This window comes from Bombina bombina, chromosome 6 (genome assembly GCF_027579735.1).
Source record: "Bombina bombina isolate aBomBom1 chromosome 6, aBomBom1.pri, whole genome shotgun sequence".
Taxonomy (NCBI): domain Eukaryota; kingdom Metazoa; phylum Chordata; class Amphibia; order Anura; family Bombinatoridae; genus Bombina; species Bombina bombina.
Window position 1 is genome coordinate 557374158 of NC_069504.1, and position 23099 is coordinate 557397256.

The 23099-nt window shown below is 39.8% G+C and overlaps 1 protein-coding gene across 3 annotated transcripts in view; it reads right to left on the bottom strand.

The window, feature by feature from the left end:
* The window catches only part of NEDD4 (NEDD4 E3 ubiquitin protein ligase), a 430182-nt gene that overhangs the window by 35545 nt on the left and 371538 nt on the right, over positions 1–23099 (bottom strand). For all 3 annotated transcript variants that reach the window (XM_053717506.1, XM_053717505.1, XM_053717503.1), the window contains 8 exons: positions 19301–19355; positions 19157–19215; positions 19002–19067; positions 16971–17200; positions 9094–9215; positions 8072–8142; positions 7055–7150; positions 6818–6891 (listed from right to left, as the gene is read on the bottom strand). In XM_053717506.1, the coding sequence (XP_053573481.1) occupies positions 6818–6891; positions 7055–7150; positions 8072–8142; positions 9094–9215; positions 16971–17200; positions 19002–19067; positions 19157–19215; positions 19301–19355 (773 nt within the window). The remainder of the gene's footprint in view (positions 1–6817; positions 6892–7054; positions 7151–8071; positions 8143–9093; positions 9216–16970; positions 17201–19001; positions 19068–19156; positions 19216–19300; positions 19356–23099) is intronic.

Below are 23099 nucleotides of genomic sequence, written 5' to 3' on the forward strand. Positions count from 1 at the left end.
AATAAAAAAATAAAATCTGTCTTAAAATGACAGGGTGGGCCGTGGACTCGTCATACCATAGAAGAAATTAATTTATCAGGTAAGCATAAATTTACTTTTCTTCTATAAGGTACGACGAGTCCACGGATTTATCCTTTACTTGTGGGATACAATACCAAAGCTACAGGACACGGATGAACGGGAGGGACAAGACAGATGGTTAAACAGAAGGCACCACTGCTTGAAGAACTTTTCTCCCAAAAATAGCCTCCGATGAAGCAAAAGTATCAAATTTGGAAAAGGTATGAAGCGAAGACCAAGTCGCAGCCTTACAAATCTGTTCAACAGAAGCATCATTTTTAAAAGCCCATGTGGAAGCCACCGCTCTAGTAGAGTGAGCTGTAATCCTTTCAGGAGGCTGCTGTCCAGCAGTCTCGTATGCCAAACGGATGATGCTTTTCAGCCAAAAAGAAAGAGAGGTAGCCGCAGCTCTTTGACCTCTACGTTTTCCAGAATAGACAACAAACAAAGAAGATGTTTGATGGAAATCTTTGGTTGCTTGCAAGTAAAACTTCAAAGCACGAACTACGGCTAAGTTGTGCAACAGACGCTCCTTCTTAAAGGAAGGATTAGAACACAGAGAAGGAACAACAATTTCCTGATTGATATTCCTATTAGTAACAACCTTAGGAAGGAATCCAGGTTTGGAACGCAAAACCACCTTATCAGCATGGAAAACAAGATAAGGCGAGTCGCATTGTAATGCAGATAGTTCAGAAACACTTCGAGCCGAAGAGATAGCAACTAAAAACAGAACTTTCCAAGATAGAAGCTTAATATCTATGGAATGCATAGGTTCAAACGGAACCCCTTGAAGAACTTTAAGAACTAAATTCAAACTCCATGGCGGAGCAACAGGTTTAAACACAGGCTTGATTCTAACTAAAGCCTGACAGAACGACTGAACGTCTGGAACATCTGCCAGACGCTTGGGCAGTAGAATTGATAAAGCAGATATCTGTCCCTTTAAGGAACTAGCTGATAGCCCCTTCTCCAATCCTTCTTGGAGAAAGGACAAAATCCTAGGAATCCTGATCTTACTCCATGAGTAGCCTTTGGATTTGCACCAATAAAGATATTTACGCCATATCTTATGATAAATTTTCCTAGTGACAGGCTTTCGAGCCTGAATCAAGGTATCTATGACCGACTCAGAGAAACCCCGCTTGGATAAAATCAAGCGTTCAATCTCCAAGCAGTCAGCCGCAGACAAACTAGATTTGGATGCTGGAACGGACCTTGAATCAGAAGGTCCTGTCTCAGTGGCAGAGTCCATGGTGGAAGGGATGACATGTCCACCAGGTCTGCATACCAAGTCCTGCGTGGCCACGCAGGTGCTATCAAAATCACTGAAGCTCTCTCCTGTTTGATTCTGGCAATCAAACGAGGAAGGAGGGGAAATGGTGGAAACACATAAGCCAGGTTGAACGACCAGGGTACTGCTAGAGCATCTATCAGTACTGCCTGAGGATCCCTTGACCTGGACCCGTAACAAGGAAGTTTGGCGTTCTGACGAGACTCCATCAGATCCAATTCTGGTTTGCCCCATTGCTGAATCAATTGTGCAAACACCTCCGGATGGAGTTCCCACTCCCCCGGATGAAAAGTCTGACGACTTAGAAAATCCGCTTCCCAGTTCTCCACTCCTGGGATATAGATTGCTGATAGATGGCAAGAGTGAGTCTCTGCCCATCTAATTATTTTGGTAACCTCTATCATCGCTAGAGAACTCTTTGTTCCCCCCTGATGATTGATATATGCTACAGTCGTGATATTGTCCGACTGGAATCTTATGAATCTGGCAGAAGCCAGCTGAGGCCACGCCTGAAGCGCATTGAATATCGCTCTCAGTTCTAGAATATTTATCGGGAGGAGAGCCTCCTACTGAGTCCACAAACCCTGTGCTTTCAGGGAATTACAGACTGCACCCCAGCTTAATAGGCTGGCGTCCGTCGTCACTATGACCCACGCTGGCCTGCGGTAACACATTCCCTGGGACAGATGATCCTGAGACAACCACCAAAGAAGAAAGGCTCTGGTCTCTTGATCCAAATTTATCTGAGTAGATAAATCTGCATAATCCCCATTCCACTGATTGAGCATGCATAGTTGCAGTGGTCTGAGATGCAAGCGAGCAAACGGAACTATGTCCATTGCCGCTACCATTAGTCCGATTACCTCCATACACTGAGCCACTGACGGCCGAGGAATGGAATGAAGGGCTCGGCAGGTGGTTAAAATCTTTGATTTCCTGACCTCCGTCAGAAAAATTTTCATGTCCACCGAATCTATCAGAGTTCCCAGGAATGGAACTCTTGTGAGAGGGATAAGTGAACTCTTTTTTACGTTCACCTTCCACCCGTGAGATCTTAAAAGAAGAAAAGCCAACACGATGTCCGTGTGAGACTTGGCTAGTTGGTAAGTCGACGCCTGAATTAAGATATCGTCCAGATAAGGCGCCACTGCTTTGCCCCTCGGCCTTAGAACCGCCAGAAGGGACCCTAGCACCTTTGTGAAAATTCTGGGAGCTGTGGCCAACCCGAAGGGAAGAGCCACAAACTGGTAATGCTTGTCCAGAAAGGAGAACCTGAGGAACTGGTGATGATCTTTGTGGATAGGGATGTGTAGATACGCATCCTTTAAGTCCACGGTGGTCATATATTGACCCTCCTGGATCATTGGTAAAATAGTCCGAATGGTCTCCATCTTGAAAGATGGGACTCTGAGGAATTTGTTTAGGAACTTGAGATCTAAAATTGGTCTGAAGGTTCCCTCTTTTTTGGGAACCACAAACAGATTGGAGTAAAACCCCTGCCCCTGTTCTGCTTTCGGAACTGGGCAGATCACTCCCATGGTATATAGGTCTTCTACACAGCATAAGAACGCCTCTCTTTTTGTCTGGTTTGCAGACAATTGAGAAAGATAGAATCTCCCCCTTGGAGGAGAATCTTTGAAATCTAGAAGATACGCCTGGGTTACGATTTCTAAAGCTCAGGAGTCCTGAACGTCTCTTGCCCAAGCCTGAGCAAAGAGAGAAAGTCTGCCCCCTACTAGATCCGGTCCCGGATCGGGGACTACCCCTTCATGCTGTCTTGGTGGCAGCAGCGGGCTTCTTGACCTGTTTACCTTTGTTCCAAGTCTGGTTAGGTCTCCAGACTGACTTGGATTGAGCAAAATTCCCCTCTGGTTTTGCAGCAGGGGAAGAGGTAGAGGGACCACCTTTGAAGTTTCGAAAGGAACGAAAATTATTTTGTTTGGTCCTTATCTTATTTGTCTTATCCTGAGGAAGGGCATGGCCTTTCCCTCCAGTGATGTCCGAAATGATCTCTTTCAGTTCAGGCCCGAATAGGGTCTTACCTTTGAAAGGGATGGCTAAAAGCTTAGATTTTGATGACACATCAGCAGACCAGGACTTAAGCCATAACGCTCTACGCGCTAAAATGGCAAAACCTGAATTCTTTGCCGCTAATTTAGCCAGTTGAAAAGCGGCATCTGTAATGAAAGAATTAGCTATCATGAGAGCCCTAATTCTATCCAGAATATCATCTAATGGGGTCTCAACCTGAAGAGCCTCCTCCAGAGCCTCGAACCAAAAAGCAGCTGCAGTAGTTACAGGAACAATGCACGCTATAGGTTGGAGAAGGAAACCCTGATGAACAAATATTTTCTTAAGGAGACCCTCTAATTTTTTATCCATAAGATCTTTGAAAGCACAACTGTCCTCAATAGGTATAGTTGTATGCTTAGCCAGGGTAGAAATAGCTCCCTCCACCTTAGGGACCGTCTGCCACGAGTCCCGCATGGTGTCTGATATGGGAAACATTTTCTTAAAAGTAGGAGGGGGAGCGAACGGAATACCTGGTCTATCCCACTCCTTAGTAACAATGTCCGAAATCCTCTTAGGGACCGGAAAAACATCAGTGTAGGCAGGAACCTCTAGAAATCTGTCCATTTTACACAATTTCTCTGGAACTACAATAGGGTCACAATCATCCAGAGTAGTTAAAACCTCCCTGAGCAACAAGCGGAGGTGTTCTAGTTTAAATTTAAAAGCCCTCATATCTGAGTCTGTCTGAGGGAACATCTTTCCTGAATCAGAAATCTCTCCCTCAGACAGCAAATCCCTCACCCCCAACTCAGAACATTGTGAGGGTACATCGGATATGGCTAATAAAGCGTCAGAGGGCTCAGCATTTGTTCTCACACCAGACCTACTGCGCTTCCCCTGCAACCCAGGCAGCTTAGATAAAACCTCTGTGAGGGTAGTATTCATAACTGCGGCCATATCTTGCAGGGTGAAAGAATTAGACGCACTAGAAGTACTTGGCGTCAGCTTGTGCGGGGGTTAATGGTTGTGACACTTGGGGAGAATTAGATGGCATAACCTGATTCCCTTCTGACTGAGAATCATCCTGCGACATACTTTTAGTAGCTAAAATATGTTCTTTGCAATTTATTGACCTTTCAGTGCATGAGGGACACATTCTAAGTGGGGGTTCCACAATGGCTTCTAAACATATTGAACATTGACTTTCCTCAATGTCAGACATGTTGAACAGGCTAGTAATGACTACAAACAAGCTTGAAAAACACTTTATTTAGTGAAAAAACAACAATCTTAAAAAACGGTACTGCGCCTTTAAGAGAAAAAAAGAATACACGTTCTGCAAAACTGCTTTAAAATACACCAAACTTTCCAAATTTTCGATATAAGACTCAATTTGTGTAGTTAAGTTTGCCCCACAAGAAATTAAAACATTTAACCCTTTAATGTGTAAACCGGATTGAAATAAGGCCTAAATCCGGAAAAAACACCCCCAGCACCTCGCCACAGCCCTGCTGTGGCGCCTACCTGCCCTCAGGGATTGTAAATATGGGGTTAAAGCTTCGATTTGGCCCAAAACATCCACAAGGGCCCTCAGGAGTTGGAGCTTGCTGCTTGCTGAGTGAAAACAACTGCGCATCTGAGGCGCGAAAATAGGCCCCGCCCATCTCACTCGATGTCTCTACAGCCTCAAAGAACCGCACCAGAGCGGTTTTAAACTAGCCATGTGGGTTCTGAGACCCAAAAAATAAGCCAAGTGTACCCTCAATAAAGTTGCCCAAAAAACTTTATTGCCCACAAAACGTTAAAAGCACTCCCAATTACAAAAACGTTTGCCCACAAACATTCAAAAACTCAGTGTCAACCATTTTTTAATTAGCCCCTTATTGCAAGCTTAGTAATGTCCTTCTATAGCTCTTAGGATTACTGCTTACCCTTACCCTCATGGGGATACTGTCAGCCTTTCTGAAATACACAGTGTCTCCAGAAAAAATGACTGAACATACCTCACTGCTTTATAGCATGAAAACGTTCCTCACACTGAAGTTTCCTGCACCCCTCAGCCTCTGTGGGAACTGTACTGGATCTTAGTGACAAATGCTAAGATCATCATCCTCCAGGCAGATGTCTTCATCCATCTGCTGCCTGAGAGTAAATAGTACACACCGGTACCATTTAAAACAAAAAACTCTTGCTTGAAGAAATTAAAAACTAATATTTTATCACCTCTTTCAATTTACCCTTCCTAGTACTTAGAGTAGGCAAGAGAATGACTGGGGGGTGGAGCTAAGGGAGGAGCTATATAGACAGCTCTGCTGTGGTGCTCTTTGCCACTTCCTGTTAGCAGGAGGATAATATCCCACAAGGATGAATCCGTGGACTCGTCGTACCTTATAGAAGAAAAATGCATTTACACACATAGGACACCTATGACTGCACGTCACGCCATCTATTTGCCTGAACACCTAAAGGTGCACTTTTTAAGAGGCCAAGACATTAGAATTAGAAAAATCCAATAATCAAGAAAAAAGTATTTTCTGATGGAATAAAATTCAACTGTCAAAGTGTCTCAATGCAAAGTATTAGTGGAGTTTATTCGGTGTAAAAAGGTGCACTCTTGTAGACAGGTGAGTGATAGCTGCTTAGTTCTCCACTGTTCAGGAAGGACATAGGGTAGCTCAGTACCATAGACTAAATGCAGTGTATGGGGCAGTATGACCATTACAGTTTGCTACATGGGAACATAGAGGGGTTTGAAAACACCTCAGTTGATGACCACGGTCGGATCTTACAGTTCACTTTCACGGAAAAGAGAGGGATCAGAGCTAGATCACCAGGATGGAATATCCATATATAAAGAAATGAGTAAAGAATATGGAGCTGAGTTTCAGATGTTGTTTGCTTACCTAAATAGGAATCTCAAATACAGATTGGTTTTAAGGGGGGGTTGAAGTTCTTATTGTTCTCCAAGTGGTGCCTTAGTATTATGAAACCCCGAAATTATCTTTCATGATTCAGAAAGACCATACAATGTTAAACATTTTTCCAATTTACTTCTATAATCTAAAATTGATTCGTTCTTTTTGTATCCTTTGTGGAAAAGCATACCTAGATAGGCTCAGGAGCTGGGAGCTAGCTCCCGATTGGTGGCTGCACATATATATTCCTCTTGTCATTGCTTTTTGGTGTTCAGCTAGCTCCCAGTAGTGCATTGCTGCTCATTCAATAAAGAATACCAAAAGAACAAAGCAAAACTGATAATAGAAGTAAATTGGAAAGTTGATTAAAATTGTATCTGATTTCTATCTAAATTACAGATAGAAATGTTTTGGGTTTCATGGCCCTTTAACTCATTTTTCATAAATCATCATCTTCTTTTCATTGGAAATGATTTTGTAAAACTAAATATATCCCAAAATGACACAACTGTTGTAGCACTCATGTAACACTTACTGAATATACTCTCTCTTGTTTCTGTTCGTGACCACTATTTCTGATCCACCAGGTTTCAAGTCATGTTGATGGGTCTGTAACGAAAAGAACAAAGATCAAACACAAGCCTTTGAGTTCCAATCCTGGTTTCAAATCCTTTAGCTAACATACTATAACAACACATGACTTTGAATTACAATGCACCCTAAACATAATTTAGATGTCTTTATAAGAATTGCTTGAGTTGATTTTGCATACTTGTCCAAAAAGTTCTTCATCAACAACAAAACGCAGATCCAGTTCTGTGGGATCATTCTCTAATATCCATTGGAGAGAATTGTAATATTCATTGTCCTGAAAAGCAAAAGAAAGAAAACAAAACAGATTAAAATGTAGATGTTATAAACTAAAAACTCTGCATGCTTATTTAATAATGAATCCCATACACAACATGCATTCTGCTAGATAAAAGAAGTCTGCTATGTGAAACAATAGCACCTATCCTATAGACTGCCAATTCTAGAGACCTACGGCGGAAGAGAATAGAAGGCCAGAATGTACTGGAAGATAACTGGGTCTTGGAGTGCACAAAAAGGTACAGTGAGAAAGATAAGATGGGATAAAATAAGTTGGAGGGAGCCTATTATCATCTTTACCTCCTGTGAAAAGTTTAGCAACTCTCTAACTGAAGAAATTAAAGGGACAGGAAACCCCAAAATTTTCTTTTGTGATTCTGATACAATATATAATTTTAATCAACTTTCCCATTTAATTATATTATCAAATTTGCTTTATTCTCTTGTTATCCTTTGCTGAAGGAACATTGGCAGCTAGCTAAACACATCTAGTTAGCCAACACAAGAGACATGTGTGCAGACACCAATCAGCAGCTAGCTCCCACTAGTGTAGGATATGTGCGTATTATTTTGAACAATGGACACCAAGAGAACAAAGCACATTTGAAAATAGAAATTAATTTAAAAGTGTTACATGCTCTCTATGAATCATGCACGTTTAATTTTGACTTTCTTATCCCTTTAAAACTATTAAAGAATAAGCTGCCATTATCCGTCCAAAGTTACAATGTAATTGATGGTTCCCCACCACTACAGATGTCTGAATTTACCTCATTCCTCCATGATCATCCCTTTTTTATTTTTTTTCCCTGCCCACAGCATATTTTTTGGCTAATCTTAATACTTTAATTTATCAACACAAATATATTTTATGCTTCCTCAACAAACTTAATATAAATAAATATGAAAAAAATCATACCACAGATTCCATATCATTCAGAGTTATTGCTTTCTGTAGCATCATTTTATAAAATGGCCGAATAAAAAATCCTGTATAAATAATAAAAAAAAAGGTACATAAAAAGCAATCATGAAGTGACTATAATTGAATGCACATTTATTGCTTTTCTATTATTAGTTTATAATATTATCCATAATCTAATGCTTATTGAAGGGCCATACGTGTGTCATACTGATGAAAAATGACATATACAACAAAAACTCAGCACGTTAAAATCCAATCTAAAGGTATCTGTTTGCTAAATTGTACTATGCATTCCTAAATAAATATAACAGCTTCTTAAAGGGACAGTAAACACCTCAAGATAATAATTTAAACGGCTTAAATACATGCAGTAAAACAATTTTGCAATATACTTTCATTATTTATTTTGTTTTCCTTTCCTCTAATTTGATTCTGTATATTGTGGGCTTTCCAATTCATGTTAAACATAGAAGTGCAGACACAGCTATATTCCACACAGTAATTGGTTGCACACTCTAGTAAGCCATTGATAACCATTTCTAATTGGCCTCAGCAGAAAAGGTAACTAAAGTTACAATATGGCGGCGCCCACTACTTTATGAACATCAGAATGATACCCTAATTCTTTCAATATTAAACTAATAATCTTGAAAAAATACATGTACAAATTATTCTCAGGCTATTCTTTTCTCTGAATACATCATCCAAGCAATGATTTATTAGTGTTTAATGTCCCTTTAAGTTTTATTCAGCACACTAGTGTGCTGACCATTTTTTTACAATAGCCAAAGAAAATGTGATGTTAAACTGACATATTTGGAGTTTTTAACATAACCTTGTGGTCTCTGACACTATCTCTATTTTTTTGCAAATACAAAATTACCATTATGTTTCCATTATTATTTTCATACTCCTGTTTTCCATGGAGAGAGAAACCCAGTAGGTTTCTTGATATAATTATGTTAGAATTTTACCAGAAATGTGGTTTTGGCAAGTAACATAGCATTTAAACTAACCATCGAGAAGCTTTCCATGATACACAGCCATCCCAGCCACACGGCCAATACATTTGAAATAAGAAAGGTGATCTTCATTGCATAGTCCAGAATTTGAATTAATCTGTAAGGTATAATTATCACTGTGAAGAAAAAGAAAAACCAAATCAATGGAGGAACATGCATCACACATTCATCTATAACTAACTACAGATGGTGCTCAATGTGATAAACTATACAAAGTAGTTCAAGGGCCTTGAAAAACAACTTTTGCAGGAATATAAAACTTGTCTGTTTCACTCCATGAGAACCTCTTTATCCTTATGAACATTTGGACACAATTTTTTTCTTTAATGATTCAGATAGAACATACAATGTGAAACAACTTCCAATTTACTTCTATTCTCAAATTGTCATAGTTTTCTTGTTATCCTTTGTTGAAAAGCAGGGTAAGCTCAGGAGAGTGCTTGTGTCAGCAGCACTATATAGCAGCAGTTTTGTAAGATTGATATACATTAGCAGGAGCACTAGATGGAAGAACTAACTCCTGTCATGTAGTGCTCCAGACACGTGCACGCCACCTTTTTAGATATCTCTTCAACAAAGAAAACTATGCGAACAAAGTAAATTGATAACATAATTAAACTGGAAACATTTTTAAAATTGTATTCTCTATCTGAATCATGAAAGAAAAATATTGAGCTTCATGTCCCTTTAACCCGTTAACGACGTACCATGTACGTCGTCTGTCATTAAGGATTTTCTTTTTTATAATAGCCTGGGTCTGCAAGCGGCAGACCGCACTATTATACCCTCCTCTTCCCTTCTTTTCACTGGTCGTTACGGGTTTTCTTTTTTCTTTTTTATCATTTGTTTTTTAACTAACTGCACAACCATAGAAAGACCAGCGATGTACAGGGTATGTCGCTGGTCTTTAAGGGGTTAAGGTACAACATATTATTCTGAGAACTGACAACCTTTAGAAGAAACAATGGGGATTACTTATTATTTTTATTCAGTAATCAATATTATTAACCCAAACACAGAAACCTACACAAACATGTTCACAGACAATTATGTGACGTAAGTAATGGAGTATGGCTCATAGGAAATACAGGAGTTCTCTGGTTGTAGGTAAAATGGGAAATGCTCAAATAAATTTGCCTCCCACCTCAATGAGTCAAGGTTTTTGTTTGTTACAAATATAGAAATATTGAAGTAGTGCTTGTTCACAGATACATTTTTGGTGAAAGTGCAAAGAATCAAAATGATGAACACACAGTAAGCAGTGTTATGTGTGATGCTAAGTAAAATGTGCTGCAAAAACAAAATTTATGCTTACCTGATAAATTTCGTTTTTTCCGGATATGAAGAGTCCACAATGTCATTCAATTACTAGTGGGAATATCACTCATAGCCAGCAGAAGGAGGCAAAGAGCACCACAGCAAAGCTGTTAAGTGTCACTCCCCTACCAATAATCTCCAGTCATTCAACCGAAGGGCAATGGAAAAAGAATAACACAAAGGTGTAGAGGTGCCTGAGGTTTAGTCAAAAATAACTGTCTTAATAAAGGGTGGGGTCGTGGACTCTCCATATACGGAAAGAAAGAAATTTATCAGGTAAGCATACATTTTATTTTCTTTCCTAAGATATGGAGAGTCCACAACGTCATTCAATTACTAGTGGGAACCAATACCCATGCTAGAGGACACAGAATGAACAGGGAGGGAGAACAAGACAGGCAGACCTAAACAAAAGGCACCACCGCTCGAAGAACCTTTCTCCCAAAAGAGGCCTCAGTTGAGGCAAAAGTATCAAATTTGGAAAAAGTATGCAGAGAGGACTAAGTTGCAACCTTGCAAAGCTGTTCCACACAAGCTTCATCTTTGAAAGCCCAAGAAGTGGAGACAGCCCTAGTGGAATGAGCTGTAATTCTCTCAGGAGGCTGCTGTCCAGTAGTCTCATAAGCAAAACGATCATACTTATCAAACAGAGGGAAAGAGAAGTAGAAGTAGCCTTCTGACCCTTACGCTTTCCTGAGAAACAAACAAACAGGGCAGAAGACTGGTCGAAAATCCTTAGTCGCCTGTAGGTAGAATTTTAGAGCATGCACAACATCCAAGTTGTGCAACAGGCATTCTTTATGAGAAGACGGATTGGGACAGATAGAAGGAACAACAATTTCCTGATTCCGAAACTACTTTAGGAAGAAACCCCAATTTAGTACGAAGAACCGCCTTATCCGCAAGAAAGATAAGGTAAGGCAAATCACACTGCAAAGCCAAGAGTTCCGAAACTCTCCGAGCAGAAGAGATAGCAATAAGAAACAAAACCTTCCAAGATAGCAACTTAATATCTATGGAATGGATTGGCTCAAACAGAGCCTGCTGTAAAACTTTAAGAACAAGATTAAGGCTCCAAGGAGGAGCATCAGGTTTAAACACAGGCCTGATTCTGACCATGGCCTGACAAAAAGATTGAACATCTGGCACATCCGCCAGACGCTTGTGTAACAAAATAGATAATGCAGAAATCTGATCTTTCAGAGAAATGATCGACAACCCTTTCTTCAGACCTTCCTGGAGAAAAGACAACATTCTAGGAATCCTGACCCTACTCCAAGAGTAGCCCTTAGATTCACACAAATAAAGATATTTATGCCATACCTTATGGTAAATTTTTGGAGTAACAGGCTTGTGAGCCTAGATCATGGTCTCAATGACCGACTCAGAAAATCCACGCTTAGACAGAACTAAGCGTTCAATCTCCAAGAAGTCAGCTTCAGAGAAAAGAGATTTGGATGAAGGAATGGACCCTGAGTTAGAAGGTCCTTCCTCAGAGGCAACCTCCAAGGCGACCGAGAAGACATTTTCACTAGGTTTGCATACCGGATCCTGCAAGACCATGCAGGAGCTATTAGAATTACTGATGCTCTCTCTTGTCTGATACGAGCAATACCTCGTGGAAGGAGGGCAACCGGAGGAAACAGGTATGCTAGCCCAAAATCCCAAGGAGCTGCCAGAGCATCTATCAGAGCGGCCTGAGGATCTCTTGACCTTGAACCGTACCTTGGAAGCTTGGCGTTCTGCTGAGATGCCATCAGATCCAACTCCGGCAACTCCAATTTGAGGGTTAACCTGGAGAACACCTCCGGATGGAGAGCCCACTCCACGGGATGAAATGTCTGTCTGCTCAGGAAATCCGCTTCCCAGTTGTCCCCTCCAGGAATGTGTATGGTAGACAGACAACAATTGTGAGCTTCCGCCCACTGAATAATCCGTGCCACCTCCTTCATTGCTAGGGAACTCCGAGTTCCTCCCTGGTGGTTGATGTAAGCCACTGAGGTGATGTTGTCCGACTGAAACCTGATAAACCGGGCAATTAAGGACAATTGAGGCCAAGCCATCAGAGCATTGTAAATTGCTCTCAACTCCAAGATGTTTATGGGGAGAGCAGACCCCTCCCGAGTCCATAGTCTCTGCGCCTTTAACGAGTCCCAGACTGCTCCCCAGCCTAGAAGACTGGCATCCGTGGTCACAATCACCCAGGAAAGTCTCTGGAAGCATGTGCCCTGAGACAGATGGTCCTGAGAAAGCCACCACGGGAGAGAGTCTCTTGTCGACTGGTCTAGATCTATCCTCTGAGACAGATCCGAATGGTCTCCGTTCCATTGTCTGAGCATGCATAATTGCAAAGCTCTCAAATGGAATTGAGCAAAGGGAATGATGTCCATGGAAGCGACCATCAGACCAATTACCTCCATACATTGAGCCACTGATGGCCTTACAGTAGACTGAAGAGAGAGGCAAGAGGAGATAATTTTTCATAGATAGGGAATCTATTATGGTCCCTAAGAAAACCACCCTTGTAGCTGGAACAAGGGAACTCTTTTCCAGATTTCCTTTCCAACCGTGGGAACGTAGAAAAGACAACAAGATCTCTGTATGAGAGTTTGCTTGTTGAAAAGATGGCGACACTGCAATTCCATGAGACCTGATCATTGCCAAGAGAGCCCCAGAACTTCTGAGAAAATTCTGGGAACTGTGGCAAGGCCAATCAGAAGAGCCACAAACTGAAAGTGTTTGTCTAGAAAGGCGAATCTCAGGAATTTGGGATGATCCCTGTGTATAGGAACATGAAGATATGCGTCCTTCAGGTCTATGGTCGTCATGAACTGACCCTCTTGGACCAAAGGAAAAATGGAACGAATGGTTTCTATTTTGAAGTACGGTAGCCTGAGAAACTTGTAGAGGCACTTTAGGTCTAAAATGGGTCAAAAAGTTCCCTCTTTTTTGGAAACCACAAACAGATTTGAATAGAATCCTAGACCCTGTTCCCTTACTGGAACTGGAACAATCACTCCCGGGGAGGAAAAGTCCTGAACGCAGTTCAAGAATGCCTCTCTTTTTACCTGGTCTGCAGATAATCTTGAGAGGTGGAATCTGCCCCTGGGAGGGAAAGTTTTTAATTCTATTTTGTAACCCTGAGATACTATGTCCCCAGCCCAAGGATCTGGGACATCACGTCTCTACACTTGACAAAACAGGGAAAGTCTGCCCCCCACTTGATCCGAACCCGGACCGGGGGCCAATCCTTCATGCTAACTTAGACTCAGCTGAGGGTTTCTTTGCTTACATCCCCTTATTCCAAGACTGATTGGGCTTCCAAGAAGACTTGGACTGTTCCTGCTTGGAAGAGGTAGAGGAAGACTTTTGACCTTTGAAGTTACGAAAGGATTGAAAATTACCTTGAAATCCTTTGAGTCTTCTTGTCTTGCGGTATAAAAGACTCTTTTCCACCCGTAATATCAGAAATGATTTCAGAAATGATTTCTGCCAGACCAGGTCAGAACAAGGTCTTCCCCTTGTAAGGAAGTGCCAGAAGCTTGAAATTAGAGGTAACATCAGCTGACCAAGATTTTAGCCAGAATGCCCTGCAAGCTAGGACAGTAAAGCCAGACATCTTGGCTCCCAGTCTAATAACTTGCATGTTAGCATCAGAAATAAAAGAATTGGCTAGTTTGAAAGCCTTAATCCTATCTTGGAATTACTCCAACGGAGTCTCTGCTAAAATTGATTCAGACAAGGCGTTGCACCAATAAGATGCCGCACTTGCTACTGTTGCAATACAAACTGCAGGTTGCCATTGAATACCTTGATAAACATACATCTTCTTTAAATAAGCTTCCAGCTTTTTGTCCATGGGATCCTTAAATAAGCAGCTATCCTCTATAGGGATCGTAGTTCTCTTAGCCAGAGTAGAAATAGCCCCTTCTACTTTAGGCACCGTGCGCCCAGAAACTTTAATGGAGTCAGCAACAGGAAACATCTTTTTAAATATGGGAGACGGGGAGGAAGGAATCCCTGGCTTCTCCCATTCCGGTGAATAAATCTCTGTCACATGGTCTGGGACAGGAAAAACTTCCACAGAGGAAGGAACATCATAGTATTTATTAAGTTTACTAGACTTCTAAGGGTTGACAACGACAGAAGTATCAGGGTCGTCCAAAGTAGCCAATACCTCCTTTAACAGTACACAAAGGTGTTCAAGCTTAAATCTGAAATTTACTTCTTCAGTATCAGAGGAAGGAATAATAATGTCCGAATCTGAGATTTCACCCTCAGAGGCTACCGGCATATCTTCCTCATCAGACTTATGAGGGAGGGCAACCTGTGTAGCAGTAGGTGGAACAGAAACCTTACTATCTGAATGTCTAATTTTCCTCTTGCATTTTCCCAGCATAGGAAAAGCATATAATGCAGCAGATCTCGTAGAAGATAGCTGTGCAGCAAAATCTGCAGGCAAATAAACTCCTCCAGGGGGCTGAGAGGAACTGCAGGGCACTGTATGTGACGCCATAGAGGCTTGGGACGTTTGAGGAGAAAGCTGTGGCATTGCCTGAACAGCATCATCCTGAGAGACATTGGGCTCAGAGGGCAACAATTTATCTTTAAATTGAAGTGTTCTGGCTAAGCATGCAGCATAGAATTGCATAGGCAAAACAATTTGTGCCTCAAGGCATAACAAGCATTTGTCAAAAAACACAGAGTCTTGGCCCATGTACATAATACTATTAAATACACTGTCACTTTAAGAATTTTTAATACCACAATTTGGCTGCCTGAAGTCTCTAAAATGATCATATAGTAGATTGACACTGAAGAGACTGAAATTCAAACACTCAAGCAGTCTGTCAGTTAGCCTGTTCTAGCTAAGCAAACAAAGAAAACCAACTGCCAAATTTTAAGTTTATATATAAATCCCTGTATAAAACATAAGCCACACACATACTAATAAAGTATTTCAACAAAATTAGCCCAAAGAGGAAAAACGTCCCAATAAAAGGAAGATTAACCCCTACTCTCAACATACATAATGTGCCTGCCCACTGCCAAAGAAAATCCTGTATAAAGGATTTTAAAAATGTACTCATCTACTGCATATGACATATTCTTCTGAAGTGCAAGTCTCCAAGACCTAGAAGACAAAAGCACTTACCTGCAGTCTAGCTGTCCGACAGGAAGACAGCTCACAAGGCGTGAAAGGATGAAAAAGAGTGTACAGCACAACTTAGGCAGAGGGTGCTCGTGTAGACAGAGGACACCGCCAAGTCCCCAAGGCAATGGATACAAAGTAAATAGTCCACAGCACTCTAAAACTCTTTAGTTTAATTGAGTAGTGATGTGTAGGATTCAGCATATCAGTTCAGTCTCTATGGAGACAAAATATTCACAATATTTTCCTTTGTAAAATATGTGTTAGTATTTAAAAAAAATGTTTTTGTTATCAGCCACTAGGTGGAGCAGGAACTCCAGTTTTGGACAAATTGGCGCCAATGCTAAAGGTTTAAAGGTATCATTTGCAGTATACATTGTATCAAGCATGAGTATGGGGCTGTGACCCCGAAATGTCGCTCTTTTTCACTTAATAAATTGCAGAATTTTTTTTTGTGTGCTGTGGACTATTTACTTTGTATCCAAGGCGTGAAAGGACACATAATCCTTACAGAGACCTGTAGAAAAAGAAAGAACAGAGTAATCAACAGTGGCTTTCTGTACCATGGGCAGCAATGTGTAAGGAAACAAAGCAAAGACTACCTCACAACTTCCTAACTGCTTAAAAGTCATCACTATTCTACTGAAGAGATTGACATGGACTCAGCTAAACCCAAATCCTTGCTTGCAGGGAAAAGTACCAGAAAAAGGAATTCATTTCTTCAGACTCCAAACTTCACCTCCTCCATTGACAGAGGCAAAGAGAATGACTGAGGATTATGGGTAGGGGAGTGACACTTAACCGCTTTGCTGTGATATTCCCAGGAGTGATATTCCCACCAGTAATTGAATTACGTTGTAGACTCTCCATATTTTAGGAAAGAAATACTACTTTAGTCAAGGCATAAATTATTCCATTTGGGCCAGTGGGGAAAAATAAAATAAATTGTCATTTAAAGGGACACTCAAGTCAAAATTAAAAACTTTCATGATTCAGATAGAGCATGCAATTTTAAACAACTTCCAATTTACTTCCATTAACAAAATGTGCACAGTCTTTTTATATTTACACTTTTTGAGTCACTAGCTCCTACTGAGTATGTGCAAGAACTCACAGAATATACATATATGTATTTGTGATTGACTGATGGCTGTCACATGATACAGGGGGAGTGGAGTTTCTCATTTGTAAGTTCAGACTAAGTGCTATTACATTGTATTGTGATCATGCATTTGTTGATTATGTAAATCTACTGTATTTACTGGTCCTTTAAGAAGTAGGAATAGAAACTACAAGGTGGGGGTTTAAAAACACAGGGTAAGGTAAATCAAGCAGACTTCTAAAGATAAACAAGTTTCAACTTTTTTTTTTGCATTTCTGTAATATTGTAATATATACTTACGTAGCAGAATATTCAAAAAGACCATAATATGGATTGAACATTTCTTTGGAAATTAGGAAGAACCATTCCCTGGCTACTCCCCCATAGTCTAAGCCTTTCTCACTGTCAAACTCAATCCAGAGGCGGGCTTTGAGGATATCTGCTCTCTTCACAGATATGATTTTTCTGTAGGAGTCTTCAAGAAGGGCTGTACGACGCAATTTCATTTCAAATCTATTTGGAATATCCGTCTAGAAAGAATACAATTGGCAGAACAAATATTTACATGTGCGAACTACAATACATTTGACTGAAAAGTAACACATTTATTTAAAAAAGGTTATCTATTATTTATATTAAAGTGCTTTATTAAAGGGACAGTGCACCGTACAATTGGTTTCCTTAAATGGACATAAAAGTGAAAAAAGAAAATGCTATAATATGTATGAGCATTTTATTATTACACTATTGCCTGTATATAACTGTGTGTTTAACCCCTGCAACTGGATTAAACACAAAGTCAGCTACAGAGCAGCAATGAACTACTGGAAGGTAGCTGAAAACAAATGGTAAACTAATGACAAGAGACAAATGTGTGTAGCCACCAATGACTTGCTATACCAGTTGCAGTTTTAAATGTATGGGAAATCACTCGTTTAGGTTTATTTTTGTATCCACAATAGCTGTTTTTGCTAATTGAAACTACAACACAATCAAATGGGCTGAGCATGCAAACTGAGCTCACTGAACAGCAGTGCTAAATGAGTGAAAGTACATGTCTCAAATGAATACTGTTTGTCCAATACTGCATTTCTGCCACTAGGGGGAGTGCTTGTGTAACCTCCACAGGAGTCTAGGTAAGACAAAAAGTGACACCTGTCTTTGCCTTTTTCTGCAACATGGGGTCCTCACACCCACTTATGAGAGGAGACTTCATTGAAAGAACAGCCATAGTCCAAATTTCCCTTGAGAAATAGACCCACACTTTTGTATGTTGGAACATAGGAGCCTAAACAGCAGTAGACACTATGCAATCAGGAATAGCAGAACCAAATAACTCCAAGTGGGATGAAGCTATAAAGCAGTGATTTTTAACCTTTTTTTTGCCGTGGCACACTTTTTTACATAAAAAAATCCTGTGGCACACCACCATCCCAAATTTTTTACAAAATCACACATTGTAGCCTAATACAGCATATATATATACACATACACACAAACACACACATACTGTATGTATTGTGCTGTTATGCCATGCCTCCTACAAACTACCCCTGCACTGGGAGTAAAAAACAAGCAAAGTTTAAAAAATATGTCACACTGTTGTCAGTCTGCCGTGGCACACCTGAGGATCTCTCACGGCACACTGGTTGAAAAACACTGCTATAAAGTGTATGATTTATATGTTATCATGATAAAACAAAATAAATATTTTTTAAGCGCTAGTTTAGCCAACTCCAGTGGCGTATTTAGGTTTTGAAGTGCCCTAGCACACAGCACATACAGAAAGGTGTAACAGCAGGAGTCTGACCTGACACTTGCCCTGCATAAGCATTTTTTATTGATCGGTGGAGGGAAGGGGGCAGCTCAGCAAGCTGCGCCTCTCCAGAAGACATCAAAAGCTAAAGTGACAGCTATTACAGCCAGCACCTCTGCCCTCCTACGCCTTCTTCCTACAGAAGCCCTCACCCCTGTACAGACTTATAACGTGCCCAGGGTTAATAAATATATACAGATTGCTCATGCACGTATGCAATAAATGCTGCCCCCATTCTCCCTAAATCTGTCGCCCTTGTTGGCCTAGGCCATGATACACCCCTGGCCAACTCACACATCAAAATTATGTCTATCTGTACAGCTCACATCTTTTTATATCCAATGATATATTGTTAAATAAAAAGACATATCGATTGTCATAAATTAGTCAAATATGACAATATGTCAGCCCTTATACACTCTAAAATAATTTCTCACACAAAAGTATAACAGCATTTTAAGTGTAAACTGATGTATCTATCATTCTACTTTAAATCAATATCCGTTTTACAATACCTGCTTTTTTAGTTTTTTACGAAAGTATTCATATTTTCTTTTGTAATCCCGTGAATAAGGCACAGCCTTAAATAAAAGAGAAATAATTTATTAAAACTGAGAACTGCAATTACCATATTTGAAATATATAGAAAACATTTAAGTCACAAACTTACTGGTCCAGTTATTGCTGCCGTCTGCAATCGTGGATCCTCCCATTGTGTTTGCTTTGTGTCTACAATAAACAGAAATACATGATGCTTAAAAATCATAACATGCCAAAGGAAATATACGTTTATTAAGAGCATATTTATACTTACTATGGTCAATGTAGAAGACTCTTCCATCTGTATGACTTCGCTCTTCCCATCCCGGCTGCAAAAAAAGAATTAGAAAATTGAAGGGAATCTTTTATTTAATTGAACAGGTTTCTCTTTTAAGGTGGAATCTATTATTTTCTTCTAATGGGACTGATATTAGTTTTTATGAATATATGATTTATTGTTTCCATTGAGGTATGAATTTTACAAGGAAAACAAGAATGGAGGAGCACCGGCTTTTAGCAAATTATAAAATGTACAGTTTATTGGTATCCAAATAAAAAAACAAATATCTGAGTCAGAACAGTTGCATCAGGAACAACCATAACACAGCTTACGCGTTTCTGCTCTCTGGCCATACTATAAGCTGCTAATTAAAAAGTAAAATATACAGCTATTTAAAAACAAAAGTACATTCCTATTGGGTGCATTTTCCGTGACATCATACTTTCCGATTAACCCCTTACATACACAAGCTTTCTTTTAATTCACTTTAGCATGCTTTCATTGATCTAACAGTTTTTTAATTTAACAAACCTACTATCCACTACTGCTAAATTAAGTTACCCGATTGTACTTAGTATACTTATATTATAAAAAGAACATATGAGGAACAATAATTAAAGAAAACTTAATTTTAACACACACTCATTAACTAACAGCTAAATTACAAGTCTGTGCGTTCCTCTTAACGCTGAAAATATGGTAATTTCAGCATTAAAACAGCACCACAGCCATTACAAGTCTTGTCGGTACAGCTTTACTGCAAGCCTTTAAGCCTGTAATGCAGCGTCAGTACCGCACTCGTAAAAATTAGGTTTTTTTTTCATGGGACTTCCATAGCACTGCCATTACGAGTTTTGCGGTGAGGCTAAAAAGCAAGCGTTACACTCTAAAACAACAAGATCTGTACCGCCATCTAAAGTCAGTAGTTATGAGTTTTACGCTACAAAGCTGCAATATAAAACTCATAACTAATGTGTTAAAAAGTACACTAACACCCATAAACTACCTATTAACCCCTAAACCGAGGCCCTCCCGTATCGCAAACACTATAATAAATGTATTAACCCCTAAATCTGCCGCTCCCGACATCGCTGCCACTAATAAAATTTATTAACCCCTATTTCGCCGCTCCCCGACATTGTCACCACTATACTAAAGTTATTAACCTCTAAACCGCCGCCCTCCCACATCGCAAACACTATTTAAATATTATTAACCCCTAATCTGCCATCCGCCCACATTGCCTCCACTATACTAAAGTTATTAAGCTCTACACCGCCGCCACTCTAATAAACCTATTAACCCCTAAACCGAAAGCCCCCCCACAACGAAATATAATAAATTAAAGTATTAACCCCTAAACCGAAAGCCCCCCACATCACAAACTAATTTAAACTAGTAACCCCTAAACCTAACGCCCCCCCTAACGTTATATTAAAATTACAATTTCCTTATCTTAAATTAAAACTTACCTGTCAAATTAAAAAAACTAAGTTTAAACTAACAATTAAACTAATATAATTATTAAACTAAAATTAAACTAACTACCAATTAAATAAAACTTAACTACACATTAAAAAAATCCTAACACTACTCTAAAAATTACAACAACAAAAAAAAGACTAAATTACAAAAAATAACAAACACTAAATTACGGAAAATAACAAACTAAATTATCAAAAATAAAAAAGAATTACACCTAATCTAATAGTCCTATCAAAATAAAAAAGTCCACCCAAAATAAAAAAAACCCTAGCCCTAAAGATATTAGCTCTTTTACCTGTAAAATAAAATACAAAGACCCCCCCAACAGTAAAACCCACCACCCAACCACCCCCCAAAATAAAAAACCTAAATCTAAAAAAACCTAAGCTACCCATTGCCCTGAAAAGGGCATGTGTATGGGCATTGCCCTTAAAAGAGCATTTAGCTCTTTTGCTGCCCAAACCCTAATCTAAAAAAAACAAAACAAAAAAAAAAACACTTAAAAAAACCTAACCTAACACTAACCCCCGACGATCCACTTACAGTTTTTGAAGTACCGCTTGAACGATCTTGATCCCGGCGGAGAAGTCCTCATCTAAGCGGCGAGAAGTATTCATCCAGGCGGCCTCTTCAATCTTCATCCCGGCGGTGAAGTTCTCATCCAAGCGGCAAGAAGTCTTTATCCAGACGGCCTCTTCAATCTTCATCTAGGCGGCATCTTCTATCTTGATCCCTGCGGAGCGGGTCCATCCTGAAGACATCCGGCACAGAGCATCGTCTTCATACGGTCGCCGCCGTACACTGAATCTTCAATGCAAGGTACACGATTCAAGATGGCGTCCGTTGCATTCCTATTGGCTGGAAGATCTGAATCAGCCAATAGGAATTAGAGCTGCTAAAATCCTATTGGCTGTTCAAATCAGCCAATAGGATTTAGGCAGCTCTAATTCTATTGGATGCTCGAATCAGCCAATAGAATGAGAGCTGCTTAAATCCAATTGGCTGATTTGAACAGAATCCTATTGGCTGTTCAAATCAGCCAAAATGAGAGCTGATTAAATCCTATTGGCTGATTTGAACAGCCAATAGGATTTAAGCAGCTCTCATTCTATTGGCTGATTCATCATCATATTTTTTGTAATGGTAGGTTTTTTTTATTTTTGTAATGGTAGTTTTTTTTAATTTTTTGTAATTTTAGATTTTAGTGTAAGGTAGCTTAGGTTTTATTTCACAGGTCATTTTGTATTTATTTTAAATAGGTAGTTATTAAATAGTTAATAACTATTTACCAACTAGTCTACCTAGTTAAAATAAATACAAACTTACCTGTGAAATAAAAATAAAATCAAAGCTAGCTACAATATAACTATTAGTTATATTGTAGCTAGCTTAGGTTTTATTTCACAGGTATGTATGTAATTTTAAATAGGTATTATTTAGTTAATAATTGTAAATTTAATTTAGATCTATTTTAATTATGTTAAAGTTAGGGGGTGTTAGGGTTAGGTTTAGGGTTAGGTGTTAATAGTTTAATTTAGGTTGTTGCGATGTGGGGGGCTGGCAGTTTAGGGGTTAATAGGTTTATTTAGTGGTAGTGATGTGGGAGGCCAGAGGTTTAGGGGTGAATAACTATTTAGTTGCGGCGAAGCCGGGGAGCAGCGGAATAGGGGTTAATAACTTTAAATATAGTGGCAGCGATGTTGGGGTGTGGCGGAATAGGGGTTAATAACTTAAGTATAGTGGCAGCGATATCAGGAGCGGCGACATATGTGTTAATACCTTTATTTAGGTGTCGGCGATATCGGGAGCGGCAGATTAGGGGTTAATAACTGTAGGCAGGCGTCAGCGATGTCGGGGGCAGCAGATTAGGGGTGTTTAGACGTAGGGTTTATGTATCTAAAATGTTTTATTCCATTTATATGTACAATAGCTCTATTAGATATAGTGTAACTCTGACCTGGGAGATTTGGTATTGTTATACTTAAACAAATCTCTATCTGATTTGGGTATTAATATGAAAACATCTTTAACAAAAATGTATCAAAACATAAGCAGAGTTCAGCCCCTTCGGGGCTCTTGTTTGTAAACTTCTCTTTTTGCCAACACTCTCTCTCTCTCTGACACCCCCCTAGGCGGAGAGGACTTTTACTATCAAGATCCATTTGAAGGCATCAGCCTTCTTATTGTGAACATGTGCAAAATGTGGTACGAGGGGTACTTAGGCGACCAATTTTTATGATGAAAAGGTGCTCCCTGATTCTAGATCTCGCCTTGCATGCTGTCATCCCTACATGCTGTAAATTGTCAT